The sequence below is a fragment of the Elephas maximus genome, chromosome 20 (genome assembly GCF_024166365.1).
Source record: "Elephas maximus indicus isolate mEleMax1 chromosome 20, mEleMax1 primary haplotype, whole genome shotgun sequence".
NCBI lineage: Eukaryota > Metazoa > Chordata > Mammalia > Proboscidea > Elephantidae > Elephas > Elephas maximus.
Window position 1 is genome coordinate 67,103,686 of NC_064838.1, and position 24,925 is coordinate 67,128,610.

A 24,925-nucleotide genomic window follows, 5' to 3' on the forward strand; every position below is an offset into this window, starting at 1 on the left:
AAGTGGGATTCATACCAGGTATGCAGGGATGGTTCAACATTAGAAAAATAATTAATATAATTCACCACATAAATTTAAAAAAATGACAAGAATCACATGATTTTATTAATTGATGCAGAAAAGGCATTTGACAAAGTTCAACAGTCATCCATGATAAAAACTCTCAGCAAAACAGGAATAGAAGGAAAATTCTTCAACATAATAAAGGGCATTTATACAAAGCCAACAGCCAACATCAGCCTAGATGGAGAGAGCCTGAAAACATTCCCATTGAGACTGGGAACCAGACAAGGATGCCCTTTATCACCACTCTTACTCAACATTGTGCTGGAAGTCCTAGCCAGAGCAATTAGGCTAGATAAAGAAATAAAGGACATCCAGATTGGCAAGGAAGAAGTCAAAGTATCTCTATTTGCAGATGACATGATCTTATACACAGAAAACCCTAAGGAATCCTCCAGAAAACTACTGAAACTAATAGAAGAGTTCAGCAGAGTATCGGGATACAAGATAAACATACAAAAATCAGTTGGATTTGTCTATGCCAACAAAAAGCACATCGAAGAGGAAATCACCAAATCAATGCCATTTACAGTAGCCCCCAAGAAGATAACATAGATAACATACTTAGGAACAAATCTTACCAGAGATGTAAAAGACTTATACAAAAAAAACTACAATACACTTCTGCAAGAAACCAAAAGAGACTTATGTTAAGTGGAAGAACATATCTTGCTCGTGGATAGGAAGACTTAACATCATAAAAATGTCTGTTCTACCAAAAGCGATCTATACATTTAATGCAATTCCGATCCAAATCCCAAGGACGTTCTTTAATGAGATGGAGAAACAAATCACCAGTTTCATATGGAAGGGAAAGAGGCCCTGGATAAATAAGGCATTACTGAAAAAGAAGAACAAAGTAGGAGGCCTTACTTTACCTGATTTTAGAACCTATTATACCGCCACAGTAGTCAAAACAGCCTGGTACTGGTACAACAGATACATGGACCAATGGAACAGAATTGAGAATCCAGACATAAATCCATCCACATACGAGCAGTTGATATTTGACAAAGGCCCCAAAACAGTTAAATGGGGAAAAGATAGTCTTTTTAACAAATGGTGCTGGCATAACTGGATATCCATCTGCAAAAAAACGAAACAAGACCCATACCTCACTTCATGCACAAAAACTAACTCAAAATGGATCAAAGACCTAAATATAAAATCTAAAACGGTAAAGATCATGGAAGAAAAAATAGGGACAACGTTAGGAGCCCTAATACATGGCATAAACAGTATAGAAAACATTATAAAGAATGTAGAAGTAAAACTAGATAACTGGGAGCTCCTAAAAATCAAACACCTATGCTCATCCAAAGACTTCACCAAAAGAGTAAAAAGACTACCTACAGACTGGGAAAAAGTTTTTAAGCTATGACATTTCTGATCAGCACCTGATCTCTCAAATCTACATGATACTGCAAAAACTCAACTGCAAAAAGACAAATAATCCAATTGAAAAATGAGCAAAAGATATGAATAGACACTTCACTAAAAAAGACATTCAGGTAGCTAACAGATATATGTGGAAATGTTCACGATCATTAGCCGTTAGAGAAATGCAGATCAAAACTACAATGAGATTTCATCTCACTCCAACAAGGCTGGCATTAATCCAAAAAACAGAAAATAATAAATGTTGGAGAGGCTGTGAAGAGATTGGAACACTTCTACACTGCTGGTGGGAATGTCAAATGGTACAACCACTTTGGAAATCGATTTGGCGCTTCCTCAAAAAGCTAGAAATAGAACTACCATATGATCCAGCAATCCCACTACGTGGAATATATCCTAGAGAAATAAGAGCCTTTACACAAACAGATGGAAACCCCGGTGGCATAGTGGTTAAGAGCTATGGCTGCTAACCAAAAGGTTGGCAGTTCGAATCCGCCAGGCACTCCTTGGAATCTCTATGGGGCAGTTCTGCTCTGTCCTATAAAGGTCACTATGAGTTGGAATTGACCAACGGCAGTGGGTACACAAACAGATATATGTTTATTGCAGCACTGCTTACAATAGGAAAAACATGGAAGCAACCAAGGTGGCCGTCAATGGATGAATGGATAAATAAATTAGGGTATATTCACACAATGGAGTTCTACGCATTGATAAAGAACAGTGAGGAATCTGTGAAACATTTCATAACGTGGAGGAACCTGGAAGGCAGTATGCTGAGTGAAATGAGTCAGTTGCAAAAGGACAAATATTGTATAAGACCACTATTATAAGAACTTGAGAAATAGTTTAAACTGAGAAGAAAACATTCTTTCATGGTCTCGAGAGGTAAGAGGGAGGGAGGGTGAGAGCGGCAATTCGCTAATCAGACAGTAGATAAGAACTACTTTAGGTGAAGGGAAAGGCAGCACACAATACAGGGGAGGTCAGCACAATTGGACTAAACCAAAAGCAAAGAAGTTTCCTGAATAAACTGAATGCTTCAAAGGCCAGTATAGCAGGGGCAGGGGTCTGGGGACCATGGTTTCAGGGGACATCTAAGTCAATTGGCATAATAAAACCTATTAAGAAAACATTTTGCATCCCACTTTAGAAGAGTGGCGTCTGGGGTCTTAAACGCTAGCAAGCAGGCATCTAAGATGAATCAATTGGTCTCAACCCACCTGAATCAAAGGAGAATGAAGAACACCAAGGGCACAAGGTGATTAGGAGCCCAAGAGACAGAAAGGGCCACATGAACCAGTGATTACATCATTCTGAGACCAGAAGAACTAGATGGTGCCCGGCTACAACCGATGACTGCCCTGACAGGGAACACAGCAGAGAACCCCTGAGGGAGCAGGAGAGCAGTGGGATGCAGACCGCAAATTCTCATAAAACCAGACTTTAATGGTCTGACTGAGACTGGAAGGACCCCGGTGGTCATGGCCCCCAGACCTTCTGCCGGCCTAGGACAGGAACCATGCCCGAAGCCAGCTCTTCAGACATGGATTGGACTGGACAATGGGTTGGAGAGGGATGCTGGTGAGGAGTGAGCTTCTTGGATCAGGTGGACACTTGAGACAATGTTGGCTTCTCCTGCCTGGAAGGGAGATGAGAGGGTGGAGGGAGTTAGAATCTGGCAAAATGGACACAAAAAGAGAGTGGAGGGATTTAGAAGCTGGCGAAATGGACACAAAAAGAGAGTGGAGGGAGAGAGCAGGCTGTCTCATTTGGGGGAGAGTAATTGGGAGTGTGTAGCAAGGTGTTAGCAAGGTGTATATGGGTTTTTGTGTGAGAGACTGACTTGATTTGTAAACTTTCACTTAAAGCACAATAAAAATTATTTAAAAAAATAAAATAAAACCCATTGCCGTCAAGTCAATTCTGACTCATAGCGACCCTCTAGGATGGAGTAGAGCTCTTCCATCGGGTTTCTAAGGAGCAGCCAAGCTCTTAACCAGTGTGCCCTGACTCTCAAATCTACCAGTTTCACCCTAACTCTCTATTCCTTCCCGTAACGCTAAAGATCTTGTTAGGGAGGGACCACCGCAGAAAGATTGAGACTGTTGTCTGAGACGTGAATTGAAGAGTTAGGTACAGTCCATTTTGGGGGAGGACCCAAACCACAGCCAGGTAAGCCAGATTTCGCAGGCAGCCTTGTGCCCTGTTGGCTTTACCACCCTTGGCATCAGCACTTACTACCATTTTGTGTCCCTTTTGGACTACGTAACTTTTTCTAACCGATGTCCTTTTTTCTCTCTTCTCTGCTTCTCTGGTCAGCTGGAGGCTTTTTATTCCATCTTTACCACGGAGCAGCAAGACCACGTCAAGTCAGTGGAGTATCTCAGAAACAACTTTCGACCACAGCAGGGTCTGAATGGCAGAGTGGTGTCTAAGTCCGCCGTCCGTGACGCATGGAACCACGACGTGACAGACTTCTTAGAAAACCCGCTGGGGACAGAAGCCTCCAAAGGTATTTTTGGATTAAGGGCCCTTGCCCAGGGAAGGATTCCTTATCGTAAATTAAATTAAAAGGAGCTGGAAGCCAGCAAGAATTGAAGCTTAGTGTTAAGAGCATCTGTTTCTTTACTAAAAGAAACTTATCTGGATGATAAACACAAGCAGCTGTGGGAGTAACTTCAGTTAAATAAATACATTAAAAATTGGCCTTTTGACTAATAATATATAGTTATTCTCTTTGCATTTTTACCATGTATAAAAAAAAATAGCACTGACTAATTCATGACTAAAAGAAATGTTTTGGTGTCTTTTTGTTAATCTGTTGAGATCAGGAGTTTGTCTCTGAGCTCAAACATTGGTGCTTTTGAATGGCTACCATCGCCCCACTATGCAGTACTCTTGCTAACATCCAAACTAGTCAAGAGCTCCAACTCCAGCCTCCTGTCCCCACTAGAAATCACTTTGCCTTTTCAAACTATTATTTAACGGTTTAATTCCCGTATCTGATAAACACGAGTTTATAATTTCCAGGCGTCTTAATCTTTCCATGTCTGCTTTCTCATGTGAAATTAACATGAATTTCTCTCCCAGGAAGCCAGGAGGTATTAGTCTCCCTCATCGTCCCCCACCCCCACTTCCAATTTTCATTTGTCATAGTTGCGTCGTAGAGCTTAACTGTAAGATTCTGGAAACACTGAGACGAATAAGACTGTTCAAAGTTCTAGCTCTTGGAAAGGAGGAAGGAATAAGAAGGAGTTTCCTTTGGTTGTGAGATAGGTACTGCCCAGGCCACCACTCTCGTTCTCCAAAAATTGCACGCTTCGGTAACATGGAAGAGCTTGTGTCATTTGTCAGCATAGGAAGTGGACCGTGGTATTTTAGTGTGGTCAGTTATGTGGGGAGGTTTTGTGTCAAGAGTGCCCTACTTCCCATAAAAGGCATCAGTTTACCAGCATGTAAACTCTGTAGGAACAGGAGAATGGGATTAGGTTCTGCGAGAGCTGGTCTGCGTGACTTGAGTGACATGTACTTTGAAGAAAAGAACAAGCCCGTCTCCCAGGCTCATGTTTTTTGAAAAGGAACTGAGAGAAAAGGACAGGGAGTTTAAGAAGTAAAAATACTTCCTGTCGGTGTGATTTTGTTGGAGGACAGTAAGGAGGAGCTAGTCTGGCCAGCTTCCCTTCATTAAGGCTCGGGATTCAAGCATATTGAGGCCAACACTTTGTCAAAGGCATCACTTGTCAGCTGGGAACAACGGGAGGATTAAGATACTCACAAGCTTATGAAATATCAGCGGTTCGACTGGCATAGGATACCTCACTTGGGCTAATTTCCTCTAACCTAGCTAAAAATAAAACAACCAAACTCAAAGGCTTTCTCCCAAGAGAACGTACTCAGGGAAAGCAGAGCTCTTAGGGATTGACTGTTTTGTGAGGTGTATATACGGGGAATGGGGAATTCCTATCACAAGTGAGCGTGAGCGTAAGAACTGGTAGCTCAGAATCGCTGATGGTGTGACAGTTACAAAGCTCCCTCCTGAAGAATGGGCTAAGCATATGATAGATCAGCTGTGGAGAGACTGCTTGGCCCTTATTACCCAAGAAAGTTAGAGGAGATAAATGGTTTCCTTTGCGTTAAATTGTCAAAGTGGGAAAGATCTTCCATTGAATGGGCTTTCTCTGAATTTGAGCAGAGTCATGGACCCGTCCTTAAATGTGGGAAGTCACTTCTTTATTCTGCAATGTTGATTACAATCATCAGTGCCCATTGCTCAATCTTAAGATGCACAAATATTAAAATGTCTCATGGCATTTCTGGAGGCAGAGAAGGATCTAGGTGCCGTCCTAACTGTGTGTTTTTTTAACGTATTATTTCGTGACATACTGCAGTAGATCAAAAGACTAACATTACCAGCTTCTCTTAAAAGTGCGTGCATAATACATGTACAATGTAATGAATTTTCGGGAACTGAGCACACCTGTGCAGTGAGCACCCAAATGGAGAAACTAACATCACTAACTTCCAGGAGCACCCTCTTGTCCCTCACTTCTTAGTCACTGTCTTTCCCCAAGGGTAACCACTACCATAAATTAGCTTTGCCTATTTTTAACTCTCACATAAATACAACCATCCTGCATATATTCTTTTGTATGTTGCTTCTGTCATTCTACATGGTTTTTTAGAGTCATCTGTGTTATTGCATGTAGTTGTCATTTGTTCTTTCTTATTGCTCAGTTCCACTGTATGACTGTACATACCTGAATTTATCCGTTTTAGTGTATGTGAGTATGTGGATTATTTCCAAGTTATAGTGATTATGAAAATTCTTGAACTTGCCTTTTAATGAACATATGGACACATCCCTCATGGGTTTTCATCTAGGAGTAAAATGGCTGCATCGTATGTCTTACGCTGTATGCACGTGTTCAGCTTTGTTAAATACAGGCAGTTTCCCAAAGTGATTGTATGTACCACTTTATATTCCCACCAGCAGTATTTGAAAGTTTCCTATTTTTTACACCTTTTTTTAAAGGCACGATTTAGATACCATAAAATTTACCCATTTGTAAATGTCCGATTCAGTGATATTTATGAAGCTACCATCAGCACCATCCAGTTTAGAACACTTTGATCTCCCCAGAAAGTTTCTTCATGACCTAGTCCGCTCAGTTTTTTGTGCCCTCAACCCCAGGCAGCCTCTGATCTGCTTTTTATCTTTCACCTAGCATAAGGGTTTTGAAGTTCATCCATGGTGTCGTATATATCAGTGATACATTCCTTTTTATCGCTGGATAGTATTCCTGTTTGTTTTTTTGATGTCTGCTTTATTAAGGTACAATTCACATGCCATAAAGTTTATCCTTTTAAGTACATATTTCACTGGTTTTTAGTACACAGTTAATACAACCATTACCACTATCTAATTCCAGAACATTTTCATCACCCCACAAAGAAACCCCGTACCCATTAGCAGTCACTCCCAATTTCTGTCGCCCACAATTCCTGGAAACCACTAATCTACTTTCTGTCTCTATAGATTTGCATATTCTAGACATCTCAGCTACATGAAACCGTAGAGTATGTAAGGAGCCCTGGTGACACAATGGTTAAAATGCTCAGCTGCTAACCCAAAGGTCAGCAGTTTGAACACACCAGCCGTTCTGTAGGAGCGAAGACCTGGCAGTCTGCTCCTGTAAAGACTACAGCCTTGGAAACCGTATGGGGCAGTTCTCCTCTGTCACGTGGGGTCGCTATGAGTCAATGGTGCACAACAACAACAATACAGTATATGACCTTTTGTGGGTTCTTTCATAGTGTTTTCATGGTTCATCCATGTTGGAGCATGTATGAAACTTCATTCCTCTTTCTGACTAAATAATATTCCATTGTATGGATATACCACATTCTGTTGATCATTCATCAATTAATGGACATATGAGTTGTTTTCACTTTTTGGCTGTTATGAATGTAGCTATGTACATTTGTATATAAGTTTTCATGTGGACAATGTTTTCACATTTATATTTAAGAGTAGAATTACCACGTCATATCAACCTATAGGGTCGCTATGAGTCGGAATCGACTTGACGGCACTGGGTTTGATTTGGGTTTTTTTGTGGTACCTTTATGTTTAATATTGTGAGGAACTGCCAAAGTATTTTCCATAGCGGCTGTACCATTTCACATTCCCATCAGCAGTGTACGAGAGTTCCAGTTTCTCCACATCGTCACTAATGCTTGTTGTTGTACTTTTTTTTATTTTAGCCATCTTAGTGGGTGTGAGGTAGTATCTCTTTGTAGTTTTGGTTTGCATTTCCCTAAGGACTAATAATGCCCTTATTTGTTTATTTATAAATAATTTATTTTTGTTGTTGGAATATATACATCAGAACATGCACCAATTCAACAGTTTTTTGTTTAGCTTAAACAAGAAGGAAGTTTATTTTTCTCTAACATAAAAGAAGTCCAAAAGAATTAGTCGAGGCCATGTGTAATACTTCAGGGCATCCCAGGTCAACATGTCTTGCTGCTCTGCCATTCTCAGCCTGTCACTTTCTCCTCAAGGCTCAAGATGGATGCCCCAGTTCATGTTCCAAGGATTGAAAAGGGAGAAGCAGTGAAGAGTAGCATACCCTCTCACTTTAAGAATATTTTTCTACTGCTCCTAGTTTCATACTACATGGACCTGGCGGCGCAGTGGTTAAACGTTTGGCTGCTAACCAAAAGGTCAGCAGTTCAAATCCACCAGCTACTCCTTGGAAACCCTATGGGACAGTTCGACCCTGTCCTGTAAGCTTGCTATGAGTCAGAATTGACTGGACGGCAATGAGTTTGGGAATTTTTTTTTTTTTTTCGCTCGTAGTCCTCTGGTCTCACCCTATTGCAAAGTAGAGTGAAAAATGCAGCCTTTATCATGGGAAGTCATACGCCCATGTAAAAATTGAAGATTCTATAATATCGAAGAGGAAAACAGAATTTGAGGCCAGGTATCTGTCTCCACCTTAGGACGTTTTAAAAGGAGTGATAGAGAATTTCACCTGGACTGGAGTTTACAGTGCTGGTGAATTATCCATGTGGAAATGCCTCACAGACAGTTGCACACGTGGCCGGTTTTACTGAAGTCAACTCCAGTGGATTCACTTACCTGCCCAAACTTTCAATGACTTCTTATTCCTCCTCCTGGCATTCAAGCCTGTGAAATATGGCCCCAGGCTGCATTTCCTGTCAATGTTGTTAGTCGCTTTAGAGCCAGCTCTGGCTCCTGGTGACATTACACATAACAGAATGAAGCACTGCCCCGTCCTGCACCATCTTCACTGTCGTTGGTGTGTTTGAGTCCATCGTGGCAGCTGTTGTGGCAATCCATCTCACTGAGCGTTGCCCTCGTTTTTGTCGGCCCTCTCCTTCACCAAACGTGATGTCACCTTCTGGCAGTTGGTATCTCCTGATGACATGTCCAAAGCAAGTGGGTCAAAGACTCACCATCCTAGCTTCTAAGGAACATTCTGGTTGTATTTCTTCTAAGAATGATTTATTCATTCTTTTGGTAGTCCGTGGTATAGTCATTATTCTTTGCCAGCACCACAGTTTGAATCCATCAGTTCTTCTGTCTTCCTTTTTCATTATCCAACTTTTGCACATATATTAGCTGGTTGAAAAGACCATGGCTTGGTGCTTTCACACCTTAGTCATCAAAGTAACATCTTTCTATAACTTTAAAGAGGGTCTTTTGCAGCAGATTTGTCTAATCCAATACGTTATTTAATTTCTTGACTTGCTTCCATGGACATGAATTGTTTCTACCATTCCCCATTCCTTAAGTGTGCCCCATGCTTTTCTATTTGCATGTCTTTGCTCTTGCAGTACCTTCTGCCTGGGGTGCCCTCTCAAGAAATCTTTTTGTTTTTTTTTAATGGAGCACAGTTCTACTGTGACATACATGGGGTAACCATGAGTTGGAATGGACTCAACAGCAACTGGTTTAGGTTTTTTGTTTTTTTTTAATATGCTATTGTATTCTTGGTGAAAGTTTATACATCAAGTTAAGCACCCATTTAACAATTTTTGTACATATTGTTCGGAAACCCTGGAAGCATAGTGGTTAAGAGCTACGGATGCCAATCAAAAGGTCAGCAGTTCGAATTCACCAGGCGCTCCTTGACAACTCTGTGGGGCAGTTCTACTCTCTCCTGTACGGTCACTATGAGTCGGAATCGACTCGACGGCCATGGGTTTGGGTTTTTTTGTTTTGTTTTTGGTATACGTATTGTTCAGTGATTGGTTATGTTTTCCACATTGTGTCAGTGTTCTCATTATTTCTGTTCTGGTTGTTCAGTTTCCATTAATCTAGCTTCCCTGCCACCCCCTCCCACCACCCCCCTCAATCTTCTCATCTTTCCTGACCATTTGGTCTCATATAGATGATTTTTCTTTTTTTAATTAAGAAACACAGTACTTCCAGGTAATAGTGTATATTTTATGAGCTAATCTGTTATTTAGCTGAAAGGTGACCTCTGAGAGTGGTTTCAGCGCAAAGTTTGAAGGGCATCTCAGGACGACACTCTCAGAGTTCCTCTGGTCTCTACCGGCCCAGTAAGTCTAGCCTTTTTTTAAATTTTGAGTTTTGTTTTACAGTTTTCTCCCATTCTGTCCAGGATTATCTATTGTGTCTCTGGTCAGAACAGTCAGTAGTGGTAGCCAGGCACCATCTAATTCTTCTGGTCTCAGGATAGGTGAGGCCACGGTTCTTGTAGGCAGTTAGTCCTGTAGACTAGTTTCTTCTTTGTGTCTTTAGTTTCCTTCTTTCTTATTTGCTCCAGGCGAGCAGAGACCAATAGTTGTGTCTTAGATCACTTCTACATGTACAGTTAATTCAGTGACATTGATTACACTCTTCAACTTGTGCATGTATTGTCACTCTTCTTTTCCAAATTGTTCCTCCCCCATTTTTTTAAAATGCATAGGGCATATAACAGTGTTCCACATGACCAAAAGCGCCTCCTTCCCCTACCCTTCCCCCAAAACTCTCGGATAATTTAACAGCACTATTAACCAAAGGGTCGGCAGTTCAAATCCGCCAGGCGCTCCTTGGAAACTCTATGGGGCAGTTCTACTCTGTCTTATCAGATCGCTATGAGTCGGAATCGACTCGACGGCACTGGGTTTTCTAGGTATATGGAGCCGTGGTGGCACAGTCCTTAAGAGCTTGGCTGCTAACCAAAAGGTCAGCTATTTGAATCTACCACCCGCTTCTAGGAAACCCTATGGGGCCCTTTTACTCTGTCTTACAGGGTCGCTATGAGTTGGAATCAACTCAAGGCAGTGGGTTTGGTTTTTTTGGTGTTTCTATAGGCTGAAGGAGCCCTGGTCATACAGTGGTTAAAACCCTTGGCTACTAACTGAAAGGTTGGTGGTTCAAATCCACTAGCCACTCCATGGGAGAAATACATGGCAGTCTGCTTCCGTAAAGATCCACTCTGTTCTGTAGGGTCACTATGAGCAGAATCAACTCGATAGGAATGAGTTTGGTTTTTGGGGCTTGACATATAGGCTGAAGGGAGTCCTGGGTGGCCCAAATGGTTAAGCACTGGATTACTAACCAAAAGGCTGGCAGTTCAAACCCATCCAGAGGCCCCTTGGAATTGAGGCCTGACGATCTGCTTCTAAAAGGTCACAGCCTTGAAAACTCTATGGAGCAGTTCTACTCTGTACACTTGGGGTCATCGTGAGTTGGAATCGACTTCATAGCGACTGACAGCAACAACAACAGCTAGTCTGAAAAGCCAGCCACAGGTACTGACAATCTTTGGGAAGCCTGGCAGCTGGGGTTCTTGACCTTAGAGACATATGCAGCAAAGAGTCAAGACAAGAGAAGGGTTGTCCTCCCTTCTCCAGTTTCTGCAAAAAGAAGATAAAAACAAGGGTGGTGTTCCGCAATCTTGAGGCAGTTCAAAAGCAACAAAGCCTGCATTCCCTATCTGACCATTATTGCAAGTTTTCAATGCCTAGGAGAGTTATGATGCTGGGCATGGAGCTCTGTATTTATTGGACTATTGTCGCAGAAGAAAGAAAAACAAATTAGTTACCTAGGGCAGGAGTCAGGAAAGGACTGGACACTAAATATTTTGGGCTTTGGAGTCACCTGGTCTCTGTCACAACTACTCAACTCTGCCATGGTAGCATGAAAGCAGCCATAGACAATATGTAAATGAATGAGTGTGGATGTGTTCCAATAAAATTTTATTTACCGAAAAAGTGGCGACACAGATTTGGGCTCGGAACTGTAGTTTGCTGACCCTTGCTCTAGGAGACTGCTCATATCAAGATGGAGAAACCCAATCTTAGGCTTGTTTTAAAGTAAATGTCTTTTGTCTTAAAGATGGCAGTGGCCATGACTGTGAAAATGCCTTTGATTGGGTCTTTTTTTCCATTCCACTACAACATAATAGGGCCAACTAGAGGTTTGTTAACTTGGCAACCAACCAGTAACCTGTTCACCTTAACACCTGGTCATCTTTCACACCAGAGTTGTAAGCAGAGCCTCAGTTAGCTGAATATAGTGCTCCCCTCCCCGGCTCCCCTAGCTGTGATCGTTAACTAGTGCCTATTGAGCAGCAGTGTGGTGGGGGCCTGAGCTAATGTACCCCAAGAGGAGAAGACTTCCTTCCAGCCGTCTATCAAGATGATCAGATGTACTGGAATCGAGAAAACAGAATCAAGCCTTTCAACGCCAAGCATGAGACACCAGAGGAAAGGAGGAAAGTCATCTGAATATTGTATTGTTGCCTGAGAAAGACTTATAATGGGTGTCATCCTTAAAAACTATAAAGCTTTAGTTCCGGTAAATGGGAAGAGTCTTTAGGTTTGGTGGACGGGTCAGGGGACATCCAACTTGCCACTCTGCCCCTTTTCGGTAAATAACTGGGACAGGCTTGAGGATTTAGTGGGCTGTCATTCCGGTATTCTGCAGCACTTCCCAGACACATGGACGAGCATTCGGTGATAGTGCTGAATGCTTTCTATTGGGAAGACTTTTGGAACAGTGAACAGAGAAAAATAACTTTCCTTCCAACAACGTGAAACATATGGTTTATTAATTTAACGAAACCTGTTCAAGCCACAGTGGAATCAGAAGCACTTGATCTGATAATTTGATTTGATGGCTTAATTAAAGTGACACTGCATAATGTAATAAAAGCAAAGGAAGTGGGGCGGGGGGAGGAGCTGGGCTGCCTCCGGACCCCCTGGTCTCCTAAGCCAACGCTGCATTTTTTGGAGAATGGTTTTTGCTTCTGGTCGTGGAGGGTGTCTTTTTTAGCTGTGTTTCGGTGTTGAAGGTTGCTTCCTGTTCAGGTCGAAAGCAGAGTTGAAGGGCATAGATCACTGTGTGAGAATACCTAAGTAACTAGGCTATTTTGAATCAGACTACACCGAGAAAGAGCATCACATTTTCCACCCAAATTAGCAAACAAAGGAGTAAATCCGTGATTGCTTTAAAAAAAAAAAAGAATTTGACATTGAATTCATGATTTTCTGCTATTTTTGGAGAAAATATTAATGTGTTGTTCTACTTTGAGTTTAATCACTTCCATTCACCAAATTAATGGGCTTGAATTACTTTATTTTATTAAAAGAAGCTCTGATATGAACAGTTTATTCTTTTGTAGGCAGCTGCCCTCCCAGAAACTCTTCCACAAAGTTATCTTGTTACTTCCAGAAATGTTCAGCACAGGTATGTGCTAAGAAAAATACATTTTTCATGAAGCCCCAATTGAGAATTTTTAACTCCCTTCTTTTAAAAAGAACTATCATTGGCCATTGATTTTTAAACCCAGGAGTGGTTAAGAAAAAAGGCAAAAAGCAGGGCTGTTTAAAGACCTTTGAACATTATAGGTTCTCTTTATTTTTCAGATTCATGCCTGTTACAGCAGACATGTTTAAATGCTGAGACATCCCACAGTAACTGTAATTTTATGTAAACATATAAGTATTAGTACAACTTGCGTTTGATTGGTTGACACGATGTTGATGTTTTGTAGGTATTTAAAGCAGCATTGAGTATTTTGCTTCGGATTTTATAGCCAGTGGATCTCCGTTCACATGTTGGACATCTTCACCAGCCTGTGAATAGCCTGTTGGCTCTAAGACTTGTTCCTGAAGCACCTAATGGTTTTTTAAAAAAGGTTATGGAGGGATTTTGTGTGTCTGACACTATGCTAGCCTCTTTTGTTCATACATGCTTAATTCAGTCCTCAAAACAACCTCTGCCAAGAGTTATTTTTCATTCATCAAATATTCACTGGCCATCTACTATGAGCAAGTTTTAGGTGCTAGAAATAGAGATGAACAAGGGAGAAGACGCCATCATGGAGCTCCAGTTCTAGTTGAAGGAAACAAAATTAGTGAGTTTCTTCATCTGGGTTCTCTAGAGGAATAAAACCAGTGAAGCATATATACAAGTATGTAGAGAGAGATTTACTTCAAGGAAATGGCTCACGCAACTGTAGGGGCTGGCAAGTCCCAAATCCATGGGTCAGGCGGCAGGCTGGAGGCCTCTGCTGGCTCATGGGGTTGTGGAGGGTAGAAAGTGATTACATTGTGGAAGAGCACATGACAAACCACAGAGAATCATAGCCTGGCCAGTTTGACACAAAACATGAACCATCACAGTAAGTCAGCTGATGAAAACGCTGAAGTGTTAATCTGAAGAAAACAAACGGGGCTATTCTGAGAGCAATGGAGTATGGTGAAGCAGTGTGAAGGGCTTGTCTTTGGATAGGGCATTTGGGGATACGAAGCCAGCCCTCCAGAGATCTGGGTAAGAAGGGCCTTTGCAAAGACCTCGAGGCGTGGGAATATGCGAGGGGCGTGGTAAACGGGGAGCAAGGCAGGAGGAGAAGTGGCAAGGGCCGGGCCTGGAGGAGACTTTCTGGTGAGGAGTTAATACCATACTCTTACAGCAGTGGGAAGGAAGCCTTTGGAGAGTTTTAAGCAGGTGCATGAAATCCCCAGATGGTACAAAGGGCTAAGGCATCAACAGCTAACTGAAAGGTTGGAGGTCCAAGTCTACCCAGAGGTGCCTGGGAAGAAAGGCCTGGTGACCTACTTCTGAAAAAACAGCCATTGAAACCCTGTGGAGCCCAGCTCTGCTCTGACACACGTGGGTCACCAGGCACTGGAGCCAGCTCGGTGGCAGCGGGTGAAGCAGACACATGGAAAAGTCTAAACAGATTTTTAAACCCGTCACTTTGTTGTGTGTAATGTTTGCACAGGAACCTGCAAGATTCTGTCAGCAGGAAGCTGATACAAATATTCCAGGACAGATGTCAGTGATTGAATGAGGGTGATCATGGTGGTGAAGACAGATAAAGCCAAGAGGATTTACTCACGGTTTGGATGGAGGGTGGGGTGAGCAAAGGGAGAGATACACTATGACTGTTTCTCTTCGACAGATGAGGGGTCTGGGACGCAGAGCAAGGGACCCACCCCGAGCCTCTCGTCCAGAAAGTAATGAACCACGTCCATTCATGTCCAAATGCAGAGTTCTCCCGGTTTCCAAAGGACTGCAGGCTTCAGAGTGAACCCCCAAGTGGTGGCTGCTTTGTTTTCAGTGTTACCAGGTGGCTTGAACAACATAGTTTATTACTCCCTCCCAGGATAAAGGAGCTTTAAAGCTAAACATACCTGTGGGGATTGTGCCCTCTTATCTTTTGAAAAGGAATCTCTGGGCTCAGTCTTTACCTCTTGGCTTGGTTTTAGTGACTTATCTTGTGGTCCCAGAGCACAGGCTACTGAGACCCAGGTCACAGAGTCAGTACATGTGTGGGCAAGTGTACCCACTTAATCTGGATGGGGGACCTTCTAGGCTAAGGGTCTGGTACATCCTTGATTCAACAGGGCTAACACAGTGCCTAGGTCATAGGAGGTGTAACGTCATTGTTCATTGATTGGATGTATGGATGGATAGGTGGACAGATAGATGGATGAGTGGGAGCTGGGGGGAGGGAGAGAGGGATGCATGGATGTATTGGTGGGTGGGTGGGTGGATGGATGAGTGTATAGGTGGGTGAGTAGGTGGGTGGGAGGAAAGGAAGGATGGATGGATAGATGGGTGGGTAGATGGATTCATGGATGAATTAAGCTAACTTACCTTTGCCAAGCAGCCAGGACTTAAAGATTCTTGCTGTAAGACCTGTCACTGTCTGAACATTTATGAGGTGCTCTTACAGGGAGCACATCCAGGCATTTCTTATAGGGAGCACACCCAGGCATTTGAAGTGAGATTCCATGTCATTCCCATGCCTGAAATCTGAGAGGCTCTTAGGTTTTGGGAAGTCATCTTCTGCTCTGACCACAGGCCATGTTGGATGGCAGCATCCATCTCAAAAAACCATGAAGAGAGGGCTTTCTTGTCTGTCTCAGGGAAGTCACTGTGCCACCTCTGAAAGCAGAGCGTGGGAGGTGGCAGGTGCTGGTGTTAGGACACTCCTGGGCAGAGCTGCTGTTACGGTTTAGGAGCCTTTGAGCTGATGTTGGTAATAGGCACCAGGTGCCATCTCTCATGTTCACACTTTATAAATATTACCTGATTACTTAATCCTTTCTGTATCCAGGCAGGTAGGCAGAGTTTGATCTTCAAGGCTGGCTTAGCAACCCTCCTACAGCTCCTGCTTTTCTTTGCTTATAGGAAAATCTTCCCTGACATTGGGTTTATTTGTGTGGGCACCATGGTGCTTGTGAACGGCGATCTGGAATTAATACAGGCCAACAGCATCCTTCCTCCCCGAGCAGCACACTCCCCCTTCCTCTCGCTAACTAGCATCCTGACGCAAGCGCTCCTGGGTGTTTTCTTGCCTCTTCTTGGAGCCTCTGGAGGAGCGTAGCTGGGAACAGACTGTTGACCTGCCCCATTCTTCCCACCAATCATTCCTCAAACTAACACGGGTTAGTTGAGGTTGTTTTTCTTCAGCTACAGGGAACTTGGATAGAACCCTTGGCTTTCTTGTGACATAAGGAACCATCTCACCTCCCCAGGCCCTGAGACCTGGAAATCAAAGGACATCTGTAAAGGTGCCAAAGCGGGGAGCCTGTATTAAGTCCTCTCGAGTCATCTTTGTCTCTTTGCTTCTCAGCACAGCCAGCATCCTTATGGCTGCTGGCTTTACTCCTGCGTGGCTATCAGGACTGGTTTTATGATTCTGAATTTGTGATTTACTCCTGCGTGGTTCTCAGGACTGGTTTTGTGTTTCCAAATTTCTGGCTTGGACCGAAATGAGTGTCTTGGCTGTCACATTTCACATCTATGCCTGGGTTGAGGAGGAGCGTCTGTATGTCTGACACTAAATGCTAGCAGGTATTATCAAGTGCACAGAGCCGTGTGGTTTCCATGCTTCTGGACTAGCACCAGGAAGGGCTTTCAAAGGAGGGAAGCCTTTTCAGTAAGGAGTATGCTGACCATTTAAAACCGTTGGTTTTCTCTAGCCACCTGCTTAGCCAAAGCTCCTTAGAGCACACCGACCTGTATGCAGGAGGCATCCAAGAGGCCATGATGGCTGGGCCTCTCCTGTGGGCTGGATAGGTGATTTGCAATGGGGCCTCCCTAGTGGGTGCTGCCTATTCATAGCCTGGTCTCCCCATGCAAATGACAAGCTCCGCTTTTCCTCCTCAGTCCTTTTGGCCGAGCCCAGGAGAGGATTGCCTAAGGGGTGGTACCTAGGTGCAGGAAACCCTGGACCTTACCATATAGGGTTATCCTTACCAAATGACCAATTGGTACAGATGCCACATCTGAGGAGAGACAGATTGCCAAGGAAGAAGCAGAAATCCAAAGCTAATAAGGTAAATGCCAGATGTGAGCCAGGGTACCCCTTTAAGCATGGTAGATGCCAAGCCTCACAGATACCTAGTTCTCAGAGAGGAATCATTTTATGGACCCAAGGAACAACAACTGAGGCCCAGGGCACAGCAGTTCACCTGTAGCCACAGAGAAAGGAGAGTCAGGAATAGGAGGAGGAAGTGGAATGTCTGGCTAATTGCCTCCATGAACAACTGCCTCCTTTTCCTTGAGACCAGAAGGACTGGATGGTGCCCAGCTACCATTACTGAACATTTTGATCAAAGATTCCATAGCAGAATCCTGATCCAAAGGGGAAATGCAGAACAGAATTTCAAATTCTCATGGGATCCAGAGTTTCTGGAGCCATGGAGGCTACGTGAACCCCTGAAACTAGTGCCCTGAGATAATATTTAAACCTTAAACCAAAAATATCCCCTGAGGTCTTCTTAGAACCAAACAGTAGTTTAGCTTAATTAGTAAAGAATGTCTGCCTTGAGCATTGTGCTCTTTTAAGATCTGTCTAGATGGGATCAAATTGAGAACAACTCCTGGAAAGATTAGATAGGAGCCTTGGGGGTGGGGGGGGGGTGAGTTTATGTTAATGAGGGAAGGGCAACTCAGAAAAGGAGGGCGAGAATGTTTGCACAACTCGAAGAATGTAATCAGTCAGATCACCCTAGTTCTCTGCTAGCCAGCTATGCCAGTTTTCTTCTCTGTTTTCCCATGGCAGGGCCTTCGCACAGGCTGTTCTTTCTGTCTGGAGCATCCAGGCCTTCCCTCGAAGCTCCTACTCATCAGTCAGAACCAAAAAAACCAAACTCTTTGCCCATGAATTGATTCTGACTCATAGCGACCCTATAGGACGGTAGAGCTGCCCCAAAGTCTGTGATCTTTAGGGGAACAGATCACCAGATCTTTTCTCCAAAGGAGCAGCTGGTGGGTTCAAACCACCAACCTTTCAGTTAGCAGTGGCACACTGAACCATTGTGCCACCAGGGCTCCTTCATCATCCAGGGTCTAGTGCAGACATCAGTCTTCTCTGGAAGTCTGCCCAGCCAATGTCAAATCTAGGTCAAGATCCCTTATAGAGTTATAATACTTTTCTTGAAAGTTTGTGATTATACATTCCTTAGTGCTGGGAGTATTTCACCTTTTTTGTGCCCTGTGCCCCTTCAGCCATCTGGTAAACCCTGGAGACCTCCTAGTGATGGGTTGGAATGCATAAAACAAAATAACAGCAGATTACAAAGCAAACCAATCATCCTCAGATATTATCAAAATATTCTTTATATTGTGATATAGTGACATATGTGCTGCTTGGTGAGATGTTAAATCCCAAAATCTAGTCTAATAACTGTCATAATTTTGAAATAATGATGAGCGCGAATGATAATTTGAGATTTTGGCAACAAATGTAATCTAGGGAGTATATCTGTGATTCCTGTAACCCAGTAACCAAGCAGTTGTTGATTTGATTCCGACTCATGGCTACCCCATATGTGGAGAGTAGAAGTGTGTTCCATAGGGGTTCCAATGGCGGGTTATTTGGAAGTTGATCTCCAGGCCTTTCTTCGGAGGCATTTCTGGGTGGACTTGAACTGCCAACGTTTTGGTTAGCAGCCAGTCGTATTAACTGTTTGCACCACCCAGGTTTGTCACCTACATTGCAGATGAAAGGAAGTGCTAAATTTTAATTAGAGATTAGTGGAAATAACAATATATTTTTTTCCCATCCAAGTTCACAGACCTCTGTGAATTCTCTCCAGAGCACCCAAGGAGGCACCAAGTTAAAAACTGTGTTTTAGGGGATTGCGTGGTTAGTGTCTGTCATGGACTGAATTGTATCCCCCAGAAATGTATGTTGGAATCCTAACCCTTAGACCTGTGGAGGAACCTCATTTGGGAAAAGAGTTTTCTTTGTTATGCTCTTGGGGCCACCACAGTGCAGGGTGCTTCTGAGACCTAATCCCTTTGGAGGTACAAAAGGAGCAGATTAGACACAGAGAAGCGAGCACAGATGGGGGAAATATTGATGCCAAGTGGAGATCTCCAAGGCACTCTGAAAAGAATGCCACATGAGGTAAGACAAGGATTCCCCCACAGCAGACAGAGAGAAAACCTTCCCCTAGAGCTGGCGTCCTGAATGCAGACTTCTATTCTCCTGAATTGGAGGCCTGGTGACGCAGTGCTTAAGAGATCAGCTACTAACCACCAGGTCAAATCCACCAGCCCCTCCTTGGAAACCCCATGGGGCAGTTCTACTGTCCTGTAGGGTCACTATGAGTTAGAATCCGCTCAATGGCAACAGGTTTGGTTTTGTTTTGTTAGCCTCCTAAATTGTGAGAAAATTAGTTCCTGTTCATTGAAACCACCCATTTGTGGTGTTTCTGTTACAGCCACACTAGATGACTAAGACGAGACCTTGTCTTCCACTGGACTGTGATCTTTAGGCGATCAGGAACCACATCAGCCTTTGCTGAACTTTACCCTGGTTCCTGGTAAAACACCTGCCACATAGTAGGCGCTCAGTAAACACTTCACAATCGTCTTTGTTGTTGTGTGCCGTGGAGTTGATTTCTCTCATAGCATCGAGTCGATTTCGACTCATAGCAACCCGTGTGACAGAGTAGAACTACCCCATTGGGTCTCCTAGGCTATAATCTTTGTGGGAGCAGATCTCCAGGATTTTCTCCCACAGAGCCGATTAGTGGGTTCCAACCACCAACCTTTCGGTTAGCAGCCAAGTGTTTACCTGTCACACCGCGAGGGCTCCTTACAATGTTGTTGTTAGGTGCCATTGAGTTGGAGCAACCCTACGTACAACAGAACAACAATGCCCCATCCTTTACCATCCTCACAATCATTGTTATGCTCGAGCCCATTGTTGCAGCCCCTGTGTCAATCCATCTCACTGAGGGTCTCCCTCTTTTTTGCTGACCCTCTACTTTACCAAGCCAGCTTTAGAGGGCCTCAGAGGAGTTGGAGACTGCTTGCCCTGAAAGCGTCATCTGTCACCGAGAACAGAGGAGGCCTAGGAGGGCAGAGGGAGACAAGGAGCAGAAGGAAGCACAGAGGCTTGTGCACCCCACGCCGCACACCTGAGGCCAAGGTAGTAACACACGCATCTGCCTGAGCCGGTTTTCACCTTTAAGCACTTTGAACTTTCTTCTGACTCCTTTATTACCATTTTGCAGACAGGTAAACAGATGTGGGGAATGGGTGTGGATAGAACATGCACGACGGCCACATTGTGTCCCCGCTCCTTCTGCCACATTGTGTCCCCCCACCCGCCACATTGTGTCCCCTGCTCCCTCTGCCACATTGTGTCCCCGCTCCCTCTGCTTGGAATCAGGTTTCAGCCCCCTGGACCCCAGTGTCCTCATCTTTCAAGGCAGTGAAAGTCTGGCAGTCCCTGGGTGGCACATAGAATTAAGCATTCTGGTGCTAACCACAAGGTTGGTGGTTTGAATCCACCCAGAGACGCCTTTGAAGACAGACCGGGCAATCTACTTTTGAAAAACCATTCACTGAAAACCCTTAGAAGCACAGTTCTACTCTGACACACAGGGGGTCACCACGAGTCGTAATCGACTGGACGGCACCTGGTTTTCTCAGGGCAGCTACATGGGTTATCTGAGGTGATATGTGGCGCCTAGCCCACGACATGTGCTAGGCAGCCACAGCTCCAACTAAATACCCCTCGGATGTTGTTATTCCGTACAGTGCCAGAGCTGGGGTCTTTGATTTCCCCCTTTCCTGTTCTGGCACCTCCGTCAGTTTGCCTTTTGCATGGTCTTAGAGGGAGGAAAGGGTTTGACACCCACAGCCACGAGATCCCAGGTTTGAAGCCTTGCATGGTCTGCTTTGGGGGATCCTGTGTTTATCCAGACATCTTTGATATAGCCCTTCAAAAAAAGAAATCCTTCCTCGAGGCCCTTTCTTCAGAAATATCCCCTGAAGGACTCCATATGGGAGGGCTATTGACTGAGCTGGAACAACAAAGAAGTCAGCGGAGGCGGGGCTTGTGGCGCTGTCCCACCTGAGAGGTCCCTCTGCTTCTTAAAGGAGGTCACACTTGTGCTTTTGGTCTTTTCCTGCCAGGCAGGTCCCTTGGGGGAGGGCACCTCCCCCAAGGTCCTCAGTTGGCTTGGGCCAAGCTGGTTCCTCCAACGCCACCTGTTATGGATTGACTCATGTCCTTCCAAAGCAGTTGTTGGAATCCTAACCCCTATACCTGCGAAAGGAGCCCTGGTGGTAACAACAGTTAAGCACTAGACTGACAACTGAAAGGTTGACGGTTTGCATCCATCAGCGGCTCCACGAGAGAAAGACCTGGTGATCTGCTTCCTTAAAGATTGAAACTAAACCCAAAAAACCAAACCTATTGTCACGGAGTCAATTCCAACGCATAGTAACCCTACAGGACAAAGTAGAATTGCCCCATAGGGTTTTCAAAGCTGTAATCTTTATGTAAGCAGACTGCCACGTCTTTCTCCCGCAGAGTGGCTAGTGGGTTCGAACTGCCAACCTTTCATTTGGCAGCCAAGTGCTTAACCGCTGCACCACTAGGGCTCCTTTCTGTAAAGATTACAGTCTAGGAAACCTTATGGTGTAGTTTTACTCTGTCATGTGGGGTCACTGTGAGTCAGAAGTGACTCCATGGCACCTGATGACAACAGTAACATGTCTGTGGCCGTAATCCTGTTTGGGAATAGGGCTTTCTTTTTTATATCCATGAGGTCATATCAGTGTAGGGTGTGTCTTAAACCTGACGACTTCTGAGACGTAAAAAGAGCAGATTAGATGCAAAGAGAAGCAAACAGGTGGTGATCGCCAAGGAACGAGGAGGAGCACAGGGGCCAGAGAAGCCGAGACAAGGACCTGCCCCTAAAGCTGTGGCATGAATCCAAACTTCTCGCCTCCTGAACTGTTAAAGAATAAATTTGTTCATTAAAGTCCCCACACTCATACTATTTCTGTTACAGCAGCAATGGGGGATGAAGACCCTGCCCCTGAGTGGTGTGTGGTGCCATGGCTCCCACCTCCCCCCAGTGCCAGTGGACCAAATTGCTTTGTTTGAGTATTTGAGTATCAGTATTTGGACTGCTGCCTCAGGTGTGAAACTGGGAGGGGCAGGGGCTGGGAGGCAACAGGATCTGGGGACAGGCCTTATGCTCCAGATAGTTTAAGGCCCTTGGAAGTAACACTGACTTTCAGACAGAAAGTGAAGGGTGTAGGGGTAGGGTGGGGTGGGAGGACCCCCCATTTACATGTGTAACCATGAAGAAAATATCCTTGACGTTGATTTAGAACCCGAGGACCTTGGGTGCTCTGCTAGAAGCCTTTTTATTATTTAATGAAGCTGGGATCATAATTACAGGCAGTTAGGAGGAAAGGCAGGAGTTCTCAGGGCCGGCAGTGAGCATCACCCTGGATGCCTGAGGAGAGCCATCAGACGCCAGTGGAATGGGCTGCAGCCCCTGAGAAGGGAAAGCCTAGTGTCAGGAGCACCTCGCAGGGATGTTCGTTTAGAGAGCTGGGTGAGGTGCCTCCCGTGTGGCTGAAAGGCTTCCATTTTGTGAGAAAGAACGTACCCAGACGTCTGGCAGGCTCCCTGTGTTGGGCGTAGTTTGCAATGACTTGTTGAGGAAGGGAACTTGCAAGTGTTGGGCACCTGCTGTATGCCTGTGGCGGTGCTTCTGGTACTCGGTTTAGACCAGGGGAAAGCGCACATGCTCTTGGGTGCCCTTGGGGACCAGGCAGCTGCGGTGGAATGGGTTGGGTAGAGGCAGTAGGGAGTGGTGAGGACTGAGGCAAACATGACATACGCACCCAGTCTGAAGAGAGCGCTGGTCTGCCACTCCAGCCGACCACTGCCGTGCACAGATGTAGGCCCAGGTCACCTGAAATTCCATTTTTCCATGAGAAGCCAGAAGTCCAGGTTTTTGGTTAAAATATACCACTTCTTAAGACAAGGTGCTCACAGGAGCTTAAGGCCCCAGGAGTGACCTCCAGGAAATCTGATGGACACAGCGCATGTTGCCTTTGAAGGGTCAGCATCATGTCTCTAGGGTGGTGGGTGCCAGGAATGAATTTGGGGTGCTGGTTTCATGGAGGGGAACTTGCTAAGTGGCTCTGACTAAAGGGTGGAATGCCTTGTTCAGTAGATGGAGTTTGAGCCCCTGCCAAGGACACATGGTATAGAGAGCTGGGTCCCTGCTCTGGAGGCGCTCACAGCCCAGGTGAAGTGAGCAGGTGACCAGGATCAGCGTGTGAGCGCCATGAAGAGGGAGCGGAGGGGCTGGGGGGTGGGGTTGGAGGAGCCCCCTCAGCCTGAGGTCTCAGAGGGGAAGCCAGGTACTTACGTGGATCTTCCAGGAGGCGGGGGCAGGGGCCAGCCAGAGATGAGTATATGAGGAGGGAAAGAAAAAGATGAGAATGAAGGGGCCGCCTCACACAGGACTGTGGACCAGGGGAAGGGCAAAGGGTTCAAGTCCATGAGCCGTCTGTACAGCACATATCAATTTAAACTCACTAAGTCAGAGTCTCTTAGGGGTGCAAGTGGTTACCGCATTTGGATGCTAACCAAGAGGTTGGCAGTTCAGATCCACCCACAGGCACCTCAGAAGAAACGCCTGGCAATCTACTTCCAAAGAACCAGCCATTGAAAACTACAGAGTGCATTTCTACTCTGACACACTTGGGGTTGCCGTGAGTCAGGGTCACCTCAATGGCACCTGGTTGGTTATGTACCAGCGAGGCCAGTGTAGTGAACAGGACAGGTAAGGTACCGGCCTCATGGAGCTTGTACTCTAGCAGAGGAGACAGACCACAAGCCAGGCGTCAGCAATACCAGTAATACAAACCTGGGTAGTGATGAGAGCAGGGAAGAATCTGAGCTCCGAGGGCAGGGGGCTTGTCAGATTGTGTTGAGGGGCAGAATTTATAACTGAAAATATAAATGTATTTGATAAACATGTTTCAAATAAAGGTTTGGCCTCACTTTATCTTCTAGGCCTAGGATTAGCAAACCACCAGCCCCTAGGCCAGATCCCACCCACCGCTAGTTATGTACAGCTATGAGCTAAGAAACCCTGGTGGTGCAGTGGTTAAGAGCTCGGCTGCTAACCAAAAGATCGGCAGTTCAAATCCACCAGCCACTCCTAGGAAACCCTATGGGGCAGTTCTACTCTGTCCTACAGGGTCGCTATGAGTTGGAATCGATTTGATGGCAATGGGTTCGTTTTTTTTTTTAATCAGCTAAAAATGATTTTTATATTTTTAAATAGTTGAGAAAAACCAAAAGAATATTTCATGAAAATTATACGAAACTGACATTTCATTGTGGATAAATAAAAGTTTTATCAGAACACCTAGGTGGTGCAATCAGTTTGTGTGCTCAGCAGCAGAACAAAAGATTGGTGATTTCAAGTCCACCCAGAGGCTCCCCCAAAGAAAGGCCTGGTGACCTATTTCCGGAAAACCGTGTGGAGCACAGGTCTGCTCTGACACTCAGGAGGTCGCCATGAGTCCAAGTCGACTCACCTTTGACTGGTTCTCTCACCGCGTCCGTTTACGCATCAGTTGTGGCTGCTTTCATGCTACAGTTCCAAGAGAGCCATGTGG

At 44.8% G+C, this 24,925-nt stretch overlaps 1 protein-coding gene across 4 annotated transcripts in view; it reads left to right on the forward strand.

The window, feature by feature from the left end:
* PTPRG (protein tyrosine phosphatase receptor type G) overlaps positions 1-24,925 on the forward strand; it is an 823,034-nt gene that overhangs the window by 679,522 nt on the left and 118,587 nt on the right. For all 4 annotated transcript variants that reach the window (XM_049861696.1, XM_049861694.1, XM_049861693.1 and 1 more), the window contains one exon: positions 3,784-3,976. In XM_049861696.1, the coding sequence (XP_049717653.1) occupies positions 3,784-3,976 (193 nt within the window). The remainder of the gene's footprint in view (positions 1-3,783; positions 3,977-24,925) is intronic.